The 12,732-nt window shown below is 34.8% G+C and overlaps 1 protein-coding gene across 3 annotated transcripts in view; it reads right to left on the bottom strand.

Moving 5' to 3' along the window:
• Positions 1–12,732, bottom strand: part of LOC127868508 (sulfate transporter-like) — a 49,130-nt gene that overhangs the window by 6,792 nt on the left and 29,606 nt on the right. The window contains exon 1 of one of the 3 annotated variants that reach the window (XM_052410340.1): positions 12,083–12,293. The exons of the other annotated variants lie outside the window; for them this stretch is intronic. Coding sequence (XP_052266300.1) covers positions 12,083–12,097 — 15 coding nt within the window. The 5' untranslated portion in view covers positions 12,098–12,293. Of the gene's footprint in view, positions 1–12,082; positions 12,294–12,732 lie in introns of those variants that run through there. 3 annotated transcript variants of the gene reach the window in all.

Here is a 12,732-nt window from a genome sequence, read left to right on the forward strand (position 1 = left end):
ATATATAAAAAAACGCATTAAAAATCGGCCCAGTACGTAACAAAACGCAATTCAAATCTTGGTACGTATTTTAAATCGATTTAAAGCGTAACCGGTTTAACCAATAATCCAGTTGACATTTTAGTGTAAGTAAACCTTTGAATCAAAAGTAAGTCAATCAAAATAAGCTTGTAATAAAATGGCGACCCATCATGCTTGTGGATAAAAAAATGGACGTTTTAAGCGACCAGTTGCCCCTGCGGAAATATTTTTAAAGAAAATCTATTCATATCATCATTTTCAATTCATTCTGTTTGCATTTGATAATATAAATAACAAAAAATAATATTTCTCAATTAAAAACGCCATTTACTTTGTCAGTTTTCTATGGAAAATACCCCTACATATTCCTAAATATCCTTTATGGCTGAAACAAACGAGTAAAATACGCTTTAACAATAATATCAGGGAATGAAATATCCATTACACCAAATCCTTATATGGAGCTCTGCATTGGATAACATGTTGAAAATATTTTCACAAAGCACACTCGAATTAGTTCATTTTGCAATTGTTAAAGATAAATGAACTGGGAGAAACAAAAAGCATGCTGTCTCATTTGCATTTAACAATGGCCGATTCTGCAAGGTAAACCATTTGAGGTACATCGACTATCTCTGTAATGCGACATTTTGAAAGATTTATCTCGTGCCTCGTGCACAGTCCTAACCTGCCTGTGTTGTACGGTTTTGCACGACGCACGACCACAAACAATATTTATGTGCTTAGTGTTCGAGTTATAAGGAACAGTTCATGCAAGTTTGAGTGTTGCAAGTTGTAAAGCGTAGGAGTTATTTGTTGGATAATTTAATGTTTACGGAGAGACGGACTTTAATTCATGGTGAATCCAGAATACTCCCCCTCCCCTATACCACTTTTTCCATGATAATTGTTACCCAAACATTATGTTTCATGACAACTCAAACCACAGTCAACTGTTTTCTGATTCAAACTCTGTATACTACGTTTGTGACACAACATTTGCATAACAGAGCGCTTTATCAGTGCTTACAACGACTACTTCGAGATTACATTGATGTTGAACAGCTGTGGGAGCTTTTGTTCTTAGCATCAACAACAGAATGTAACAATCGCAAATTGATGTGTTTGCATTAGGCCAGCATTTTGTATTTTTTGTGTCGAATACAATCAATTTCTTGCCGCGACCTTTCGTGAGGTTTGATTTGTTCAGGATCTTTGTTTGCTTCTGTTGTTGACGTATCTTATTTTGTTGATCCACTATTTTATTTCTCTGACAGGTATCATCGTTTTATCAAAGCTTTATATAAAGCATAAAGGACATCATTAAAGTTTGTTACCGATTTGTATTTATACAAAATGCCGATGGATTAATTTCGGTAGACATATTTCTTAATTTGGGTACAATCATATTAATATGAATTGAAGCTCAAATGTGTCTGACACATTGGCTTTGATCACGATAAATACATACATATCGATAAACGCGTGTTTCTCGTTATATGTACGCATTCGTCTTTACTCACATAAGAGACTGATATTTAAAAAGCATTGAATGTGTCGAAAGGCGATACTCTATTCACAAAGAGATCAACAAAGAGTGGTACTAAGAAATGTAAATGAAGCCGCTCGCCCCGCCCTTTTTCCTTAGAACGTTTTATAAACAAGAGGACATGAAAGGCGCAAAGTCGCTCACCAGAGATTAAAATGAACTGAACTGTTATATGCAGCCCAAGATATCGTAAGAACAACACATGTTTTGACCAAGTTTCCTGAAGAATGAACTATACATGTAACTTTTAGAGTGCTTATTAGGTCTTACATTAGCCATATAAGCAAAAATTCCCTGGCGACCATGTTTTCAAACAGACCATAACCACGTAAGAACACATTCAATATGTGACTAAAACAAATGTTTTGACCGAGTTTCATGAAGATTTGAAAATTAATGTGACTTTTAGGGTGTAAACAAGTTTTTACTAAAGCCATATAAGGAGAAAGGCCCCGCCCTTTCACCATGGCGGTCAGGTTTTTCAATCAAACTGCACCATTTTTGAAATCGTTCAGTATATCATTGGAAAAAATCTTCTGACCAAGTTTTATAGAGATCGGGAAAGGTTTTACTATAGAAATATATAGCCATATATGAAAAAAATGCTCCGCCGCCTGACGGTCATGTTTTGTCAAGCAATTGGAACCATTTTCGTGTTTGCCCAAGATATAATTAGGAAAACCTTTCTGATTCATGAAGGTCTCTAGAGTGTATATAGCCATAAAACGAAAAATGCCCCGCCGTCTGGTCACCATGTTTTTAACAGACCAGAACCATTTTCGAACTAATCTAAGATAGCTTTAGAACAAATGTTCTGACCAAGTTTCATAAAGATTGGACTATGAGTGTTGACAAGTTTTTACTACAGCCATTTAAGAAAAAAAATGCCAAGCCCAATTGCGGCCATGTTTTTCAACCAATAGGGACCATTTTTGAACTCGTCCAAGATATTATTTGGACAAATATTCTGACCAAGTTTCATGAAAATCGGACTTAATTGTAGCTGATAAAGTGTAAACTGTAAATGAGACTTACCGAAGTTATATATAGCCATATCAGGAAAAAAGCCTTGCCCCTGGCGGCAATGTTTTTTCAAGCAACCGGAAGCATTTAAATACTCGTCCAAGATATCATTGAGACACATTTTCTGACTACGTTTCATTATGATCGGAAAATAAATGTGGCCCATAGAGTGTTAACAAGGTTTTACCATAGCCATATAAGGAAAAATGCCCCGCCTGGTTGCCAGGTTTTTTAACAGGCCAGAATCATTTTCGAACTCATCCAATATATCTCTAGAACAAGTTTTCTGACCAAATAACATGAAGATTGGATAATAATTGTGACTTAAATAGTATTATTCTGACCAAACTTCATGAAGATCGGACAATACATGTAGCCTCCAGAGTGTTAACATGGCAAACGTTGATGCCTCAAGACGCACGACTCAAGACGCACAAAAGGCGATCACAAAAGCTCACCATGAGCACATTGTGCTCCGGTAGGCTAAAATACCATAGATACCGGTAATATGGCTTTGCAATAATTAAAAAGATGCTTTAGTAAGAGCGCATTTCTAACGAAATTTATGTTTCACTTGGATACAATTTTGCCATTGACTTTCGTGAGCATTTACATACAAAAGGATTTGAAAATAAAGTTATACTTATCGAGGAAGCACTAAGGCCGAAAATGGTCGAATGTATTGGGAGATTGCGGACAGATAAAGGGGAAATAAGTATTCCCAATTTAGAGATGATTGCATAGATTGTTTGTAGGTAACTTGCTGCCTTCCTGTGATTTTTTTGCTGCGTAACCGTCTTTTACAGGTTTTCACCCACATAAATATACAATAACATTTGAAAACATTTTCACAAAGCACACCCGAATTAGTTCGTTGAAATGTTGTACTTGTTAAAACTACATTAACTGGTAGAAACATAAAACCACGTTGAAGTTAATGTCTTATTTTAATTTAACAACGACCGATTCTTCCAGGCAAAACCATTTTCAATACATCGACTATCTCAGAAATGCCCCATATATAAGATACATGTAGATCTATCTCGTGCCTCGTGCACAGTCCTTACCTGCCTGTGTTGTACGGTTTTGCATAAGTTTAAGTATTATTGTCCGATACTGAAATGCTATTTGTTAACGAACTCGCCTGAAAGTGAACTCCATTAACAGGCATTAACAGCATTTTAGTATTAAAGAAATAAGTTTGTGCTAATTTTATGAAAATCATCAAATCAAACAAATGGAAATATGTATACAATTTATAAATTTATTTACAGTTATTTTATTATCTTGTTATTTAATACCAACATAAACAAGGCAGTATATCTTTTTTAAACATTTTTTTTCAAAAGATAATTTATTCGAATAGTTGTCATATGTCTTCTGCTTTTAGACACAATGGTCACGCATTTTTCATGGACAACATGCTTCTCATGGCTTCTGAAATCCGTCTAGATTTCAAATTTGCTGTCGAAACCAACAAAAGCTTGTCGCAACAGTGACGGATAACCTGACTACGTTTGTCGTAGTGTGTTAAGTTATTACTCTCATGTTGTTGAAATTGTAAAAAGGAGCCAACTTTAGCAACATCTTTCTTAAGATAATAAAAATAGAATATGCTCTATTTCGTGTTAAAAGGAACAGTGAATTCACGTTTGAAAGTTGCCCATTGAAATGCGTGGGAGTTATTCTTCGGACAAGTTATTGTTTACGGATAGACGGACTGACATTCATGGTGAGTCCAGAATATCCCACTACCCTTCTACCTAGTTTGTAATGATCATTGTAACCCACGCGTTATGTTTAATTAGAACTCAACTCAATGGTCAATCAATCAATCATCATCATCATCATCATCATCATCATCATCATCATCATCATCATCATCATCATCATTATCATAATCATCATCATCATCATTATTTCTAAATCAAAGTGTCTCTTATTTTGTATTAAAAATGCTTAGGGAAAAAGGGACAGCGGCCTTTCTGACATTTCTTAGTTTCTTTTTGCGTAAAGAATAAACTCGTGCGACTGAACGTGGTAATTTCACTTCAGTATGTAAAGAGGTTGCAATCATCATCATAAACTTCTTTTTGTTCATAATCATCAACAGCATCATCACTCGATTAAAATAAGCCTACCAGTACCAAGGCTGGAAAGACATAAAATTTGACAATATTCTTTTAAAGGTATAAAATGTCATTAAAATACCGTAATGCAATACGAAGTTATAATTGTTAGATTGAGAATTTAACAACGGTTTTGCAAATAATAAGTAAGTGTTTCTCGGTCAGACAATGTCAAGCCTTTAATCGGAACATAACATTGATATAAAATAATTGGCCAAGTTAGTACCGGTAGTAGCAAAATATTTCGTCAAGGTATAATGGGGCCCCTAAAAGTCGCTATGCCCATATCCAGTTTCCCAAATTGCCCAATGGGTAATCCGGGACGGCCCGTGTCGCTCGCTCGAATGTCACCGAGGCAACTTAGAGTTGTAGTGGGTGTGTGAAACAACCGTGTAAATCGCTCCAAGGTCAAGGTCGTAGAGATTACTTGAAGTTTTTGCATGGTCGTTTCAATATGCTTATAATGATTCTATAGTATGAGGTTCTATTTATATAAACTATTATACACTGTTTGAAAACAAACAAAACTCCATGAAAGTATGAAAGAATCCTACGTATGTATCACATTCACTAACAAAAGAAAACAGAGCGCGCTCGTATTATCTCATTTCTATTGTTAGGTGCGAAAATAATAGAAATACATAGAAGATCTACTAAAATAAATTTTGTTATAAGTGTATATTGCTTACTTGTACGTATGCAAACATGTAGTTCAAAGAAGACTTCACTTTATACGCACACTTCATACATACATCACAATCAATTTCTTGAATTCGATAATGAGAACGGTAAATTGTATTATTGCTGGTACATGAATACTTTCTAGGACCACGAAATAGTAACATATAGCAGCCATGGTACACCTTAAAGAAAATTATTGTCCTTATTGTGATTTGTTTAAACTATGTATATAATAAAAACATAAAACGTTTAATTTTGAAAGCAATATCTCTATCGATCGTCCGAAGACATGGTAAAATAAAACATGAAATACAACATAAAAGTGTATGGGTATGTTTTCGTACATATGTAATTAATACAGAATACGGTTCGGTGTTTACTCTATTTCCACCAGAAAATAAATACAGATCGTAGAGATGATTATAGAAATGTGTTCTTCATAATGACTTTAAAGAATAACACGTGATCTAGCTGTTCTCACAGGTGGTTAGCGTGTTGTTATGATATTAATTAGTGAAATTATCATTTTGATAAATAATCATATTATAACGAAAAATCAATTTTTCTGAAAAAAAAGTTTCACTATCAAATATATATATATATATATATACAAGGCATCCAGCTCAAAATCACCCTAAAAAGGGGTGCAGGTGCATCGCTTTGAACAGCCATAACGTAATCAATTGTGCAGCGATTTTAACGATCGCGGTCTTATTCGAAATCAGGAATTTTCGTTCTGGAAATGTACACGTCTTGCAATAGTTTTTCAAATGCTGGGTCAACTTTTAAGAAATAGCAGGATACACAACTCACATGACCTACTTGACATCGATCAGACAGGTTAAATGAATGAAATATTCACGGAGCAAAGGGCATTTCACCTGCAAAGTTCTGGGACCTCGATACCATAATTCAACAAGGGGGCCATGATGGCCCTGAATCGCTCACCTGACTAACCAACTACAATCCCAACCCAGATTTCATAAAGATAAACATTCTGAACAAATTTCATAAAAAATTAGATGAAAACTGTGACCTCTATTGTCTACACAAGGTTTTTCTATCATTTGACCTAGTGACCTAGTTTTTGACCCCAGGTGACCCAAATACAATCCCATTCCCAGATGTTATCAAGATAAACATTCTGATCAAATTTCATAAAGATTGGATGAAAACTGTGACCTCTATTGTCTATACAAGGTTTTTCATTTACTTGAACTAGTGACCTAGTTTTTGATCTAGTTTTTGACCTAGTGACCTAGTCTTTGACCCCAGATGACTAAAATACAATCCCAACCCAGATTTCATCAAGAACATTCTGACCAAATTTCATAAAGATTGGATGAAAACTGTGACCTCTTCTGTCTACACAAACACATTGTTGACGGTTTTTCTATCATTTGACCTAGTGACCTAGTTTTTTTACCTCAGATGACCCAAATACAATCCCAACCCAGATTTCATCAAGATAAACATTCTGACCAAATTTCATTAAGATTGGATGAAAACTGCGACCTCGATTGTCTACTCAAGGTTTTATATTATTTGACCTAGTTTTTGACCTAGTGACCTAGTTTTTGACCCCAGATGACCCAAATACAGTCCTAACCCAGATTTTATCAAGATAAACATTCTGACCAAATTTCATAAAGATTGGATGAAAACTGTGACCTCTACTGTGTACACAACGTTTTTCCATTATTTGACCTAGATTTTTACCTAGTGACCTAGTTTTTGACTCCAGAGAAACCAAACACAATCCCAACCTATATTTCGTTCAAGATAAACATTCTGACCAAATTTCATAAAGATTGGATGAAAACTGCGACCTCTATTGTCTACACAAGGTTTTTCTACTATTTGACCTTTTATGTGACCTAGGTTTTGACCTAGTGACCTAGTTTTTGACCCCAGATGACCCAAATACAATCACAACCTAGATTTTATCAAGATAAACATTCTCAACAAATTTCATAAAGATTGGATGAAAACTGTGACCTCTACTGTCTACACAAACAAATTGTTGACGGACACACACACGCACGCACACACGCACACACATACGGACGCCGGACATCACACGGTCACATAAGCTCACCATGTCTTCGTGACAGGTAAGCTAATAAAACGTATGAAAAAAACATTCTTACCGTGCTTGCCGTTGCATTATGCTAACTAACTGTCCAGCGCCGTTTGAAACCTTTGTTTACATACATTTCAACTAACTGACATTTTAAACACACGAGTGATCTCATTGGTCCAATGCGAAGGTGTGTCTTTACAACTGAAGATTTCATTCATTAATTCTTTCTGATCGGTGTCAAGTAGGTTACGCGAGTTGCGTATTGTGTTATTTCTTAAAATTTGACCCATTCATTTCTGCGTTGAATAAGACCAAGATCGTGAACATCGCTGCACAATTGATGACGTTATGGCTGTTCAAAGCGATGCACCCCGTTTTCCGGATATTTTGAGTTGGATACATCGTTATATATATATATATAGAGAGATAGATAGAGAGAGAGAGAGATAGAGAGAGAGAGAGAGAGAGAGAGAGATATAGAGAGAGATTATAGAGAGATATATATATAGATAGATATAGATATATATACAGATATATATATATATATATATATATATATATATATATATATATATATATATATATATATATATATATTATATATATATATATATATATATATATATATATATATATACGCTAACCACCTGTCTAACTCTCGCTTTTCAATAAGCTACTGAGAGTGATTCGACAATTTCCGATGTATACTTATACTTCTTAAAGAATGAGTTGCTATCATTAAAATAGTTGATAAAATAGGGCGCCATTACGCTTGTATATAGTTAAAATGAAGAAAGGTACCAAAAACCTAGCTGTTTATTAAAAAATACGTTGACTTCATACACACATTACCATTCATGTAAAATCGTTTCTGATCTTAACTGTATACATAAAGTGGCTTTCCTTTTACCCTCTTCGTTAAGCCCACTTACTTAACCTTTGTTCAAGGAGAGGATGTGAGCTGAGTGTGTCTAGATATAACACTTGGCATCTGACTAGTACAGGAAGTAGATCTACAGTGATTGAACATCGAAGTATTTCAGTTTACTTATTTACGCATTCGTTTAATTATAAATCACTATTCAACAAATGGAACGCGGTGATACTCCTAATTTAGATAATAATATCTCTGTGTACGCAACAAGCCGAAGCGTTTAAATGTGCAAACTGATTAACTACATCAATATGTTTTGTTGTGAAATCACCACTGTACATGTTTTAGCTGTATGTAAACAAGCACACGGTTACTATCAATACTTTGTGTAATACCGGATATACACAATTAGCGTTATGTTCAATATTTTCCCAAGTCAAGTTTAAAAGGCACGGTTTCACGGTTTTAAGTTGGAAAAACACTTTTAGTACAACATAATTTTCAAACAAAAATGAGGTACATATCGACATGAATGATGACTTATGTGTTGCAAAATAACATTACTATGTATAATACCTTTGTTTTTGAAAAATTAAAAGGGTATATCGGGTATTCTTTCTCAAAACAAATGTGTTACGGTTTTTAAGCCTTTTTCAAACATTGGACAGCAATAAAATACAACAAGAGGACCTGAAATGCCCAAAGTCGCTCACCTGAGATAAAAAGAAATGACCTGTTCTTTGCAGCCCAAGATATCAATGGAACAAATGTTCTAACCAAGTATAATGAAGAATTAACAACAAATGGCCCCTTGGCGGCCATGTTTTTTTAAACAGACCTAAACCATTTTTAACTCTTCCAAGATATGTCCAAATTTCAGGAAGATTGGGAAAAATGTGTCTTCTAGACTGTTCACATGTTGTCACTATATACATATAATGAAAAAGTGCCCCACTCCCTCGCGGCCATGTTTTTTCACGGATCACGACCATTTTCAAACTCGTCCGAGACATCCACATAACTAATGTTTTTACAAAATTTCATGATGATTAGGCAAAACATGTGACTTCTAGAGTGTTCACAAGCTTTTTTACTATATAAATATAAGGAAAAAGACCCCCCCTGGCGGCCATATTTTTTTACCGATCCAAACCATTATCGAACTCAACTGTCCTATCCAGGTGTGGTAGTTCGGTCTCCTTCGCTAACGCAAATGAACCGGTCACAGGACGGTTACAAGTTATGTAACTTTGTAAGCACTTATGTAATGCGGAAATATTTATTTAACAAACAATTATTTCCGGTCAGGATGAATATACTGACTGGTTGTAATTCAATTAACTAAAGGCGTTCAGTCATGGGCGCCTAAATACACTCAAAGAATTTATTTATAAGTGAAAGCCAAGGCAGCTTTAACAAAAATAACTAATTTTTATTCCAAGAACTCGGAAAATAAAGAACAATGACAGAAAATTAAGAACAGGTACAAGCCAAGTCTAAAGAATCTAAGTAACGTTACAAAAATGAACAACATACAGCAAATACCTTAATGAATGTTAAAAGAAGTTCAAAATCTGTCCAAAAAACTGATATAAATATAAGTTACTGTTAGTCTAGAAAGTGCTTCAAAAATCTAGTTTACAAAATAGGTCTTATTTAATCTAAAGAACAATATTTATGGATATTAGGAAACTTCAGTGAATCATATGTAAAAATAAGAAAAATTTACTATAGTTATTAAAATAGAATAGAGTCTTTCTAATTTAGAAAATGCCAAATGAAAATAATCTAAATAATAAGAATAATTTAGAAAATAATGCCAAAATGTCTTGATGCTGGTGTAAAAAATAATTTAGAGTTTAATTATTTCAAAATTCCAACCTTTTTCAAGAGCTGTTAACTTTTCAAGAAAGCATCAAGAGGTGTTTAAATCAGCCCAAACAGCTTATTTTATACAGTTAAGAAGAGATCAATGGCAGAGTAGTCAATTTTCCCTCAGAACAGTGTATTTATCAATGATCAATATCTTCCGAAATTCCAGAGCATAACTAAAAATAGATTACTGAAACAGGTTAAACAAGGGAGATAAATACTGCATAAATACTGCAAAATCATGTACATGTTGTCTTTCTTTCAGTTATATCTTAGTTGAAAGGCTTATCATAAGTGTTAATGACTAAAACAGTTATGTTAACTATGAAAATTCTGTGTTATGAAAAATTACATAACACAGGTAATGTCACATAATATTGACATAATAAAACCAATACTACACAGGAAACCAATGTTCTGACCAAATTTCATGAAGATTGAGCAAACTAGAAAGTTAACAAGATTTTACTTTAGCTATATATATAGCCATATAAGGAAAAATTCCCCGCCCCTTGGCAGCCATGTTTTTCAAGCCAAGGTTACTATTTTTGAACTCATCCAAGATATTATTGGGACAAATCATCTGAGCAAGTTTCATAAAGATCGGAAAATAAATGTTGCCTCTAGAGTGTTAACAAGGTTTTACTATAGCCATATAAGGAAAAATGCCCCGCCCCTTGGCGGCCATGTTTTTCAACCAACGGACATCATTTTCAAACCCGTTCAAGATATCATTGGGATGAATCTTCTGACCAAGTTTTATGAGGATCGGACAATAAATGTGGCATCTATAGTGATAACAAGATTTTGCTATAGCCATATATAGCCATGTAAGGAAAAATGCCCCGCCCCTTGGCAGCCATGTTTTTTTAAGCAAACGTAACCATTATCGAACTCATTCAAGATATCATTGAAACCAATCTTCTGACAAAATGTCATGAAGATTGGACAATAAATATGGCCTCTAGAGAGTGAACAAGGCAAATGTTGACGTCGCACAACGCACGACGGACAACGGACGACGGACAAAAGGCGATTACAAAAGCTCACCATGAGCACGTTGTGCTCAGGTGAGCTAAAAACATACATATAAACAGCGCAGAAAAAACGTTCAGTTAATCATTTTAATCCCCAACCCCATGAACACACACACACACACACACTAACACACACACACACACACACACACACACACACACACACACACACACACACACACACACACACACACACACACACACACACACACACACACACACACACACACACACACACACACACACACACACACACACACACACACACACACACACACACACACACACACACACACACACACACACACACACACACACACACACACACACACACACACACACACACACGCACACACACACACACACACACACACACACACACACACACACACACACACACACGCGCGCGCAGGCACGCACGCGCGCGCACGCACGCACGCACGCACGTTCGCACGCACGCACGCAAGCACGCACGCACGCACGCACACACACACACACACACACACACACATGCGCGCCAGAAGTTCCCCCTTTAAGAATTAAAAAAATCCATACAAGATGTCGTAATAGTGTCATAAATATAAAACGCCTGAAATGAACAACTTGAGCAAAGATTATCTTCCTTATTTTGGTCGCTTGTTTAAGTATATTGTTTATATTGTTTATTGTGTTATGAAGCCTGCAATTATAAATCCGGTTTTTGCACTAAAAGTCATAATGATAAGATTGTTCAATACTAACGATCACTTTTAAAAGGTTAATTTCGTCAGACAGTTATAAAAAAATCTTTGAGGTATAAAGTTTAAAGCTTACCCGTTCAATTTCCATGGCCGTTATGTCTATTTGTCTTTCGCTAAGCAAATATTGTAAACAAAAGTCCAAGTATAATTCAAATCCATCTGTAGTTAACAAATGTGTTGTTCAATTACTTCCATATTCGCACAATTTCATTCCAGCACAATTATATTACGTATCCAACACAACGTTAGAAGGTATATACTGAAAACTAAATTATTGTTGAGTATACACGTTATCTAGATAGCCACCATTAGGTGTGTTTATTTATAGAATAGGTTTCATTTACTGTATCGATCACTCGGATCGTTGCATCAAATAGTTTGATATACATGTATATCAATCAAAGGAAATTTTCACATATTTTATGTGATAACGAAATATATTTAATTGCATAATATATGCTTTAACTATTGATGTATTTTAACTTATGTCTTGACAGTTAGCAATACATGAACTAATAAATCAATACATCTATATTCGATACAGGAAGCCAACTTCATCATGTGTACCATTGTGACAGAATATCAGTGTACTTTATAAAAGACTGTATCATAATCCTCAATTTTCTAGGGTTGATCAAACTACTAAAATAGAGATTATTTAACAGGATACATACTGTTTTATAATTTTGTAATATTTTTAACCAATGAGAAAGCAAATTACAT

This window comes from Dreissena polymorpha, chromosome 2 (assembly GCF_020536995.1).
Source record: "Dreissena polymorpha isolate Duluth1 chromosome 2, UMN_Dpol_1.0, whole genome shotgun sequence".
In the NCBI taxonomy this organism is placed as follows: Eukaryota; Metazoa; Mollusca; class Bivalvia; order Myida; family Dreissenidae; genus Dreissena; species Dreissena polymorpha.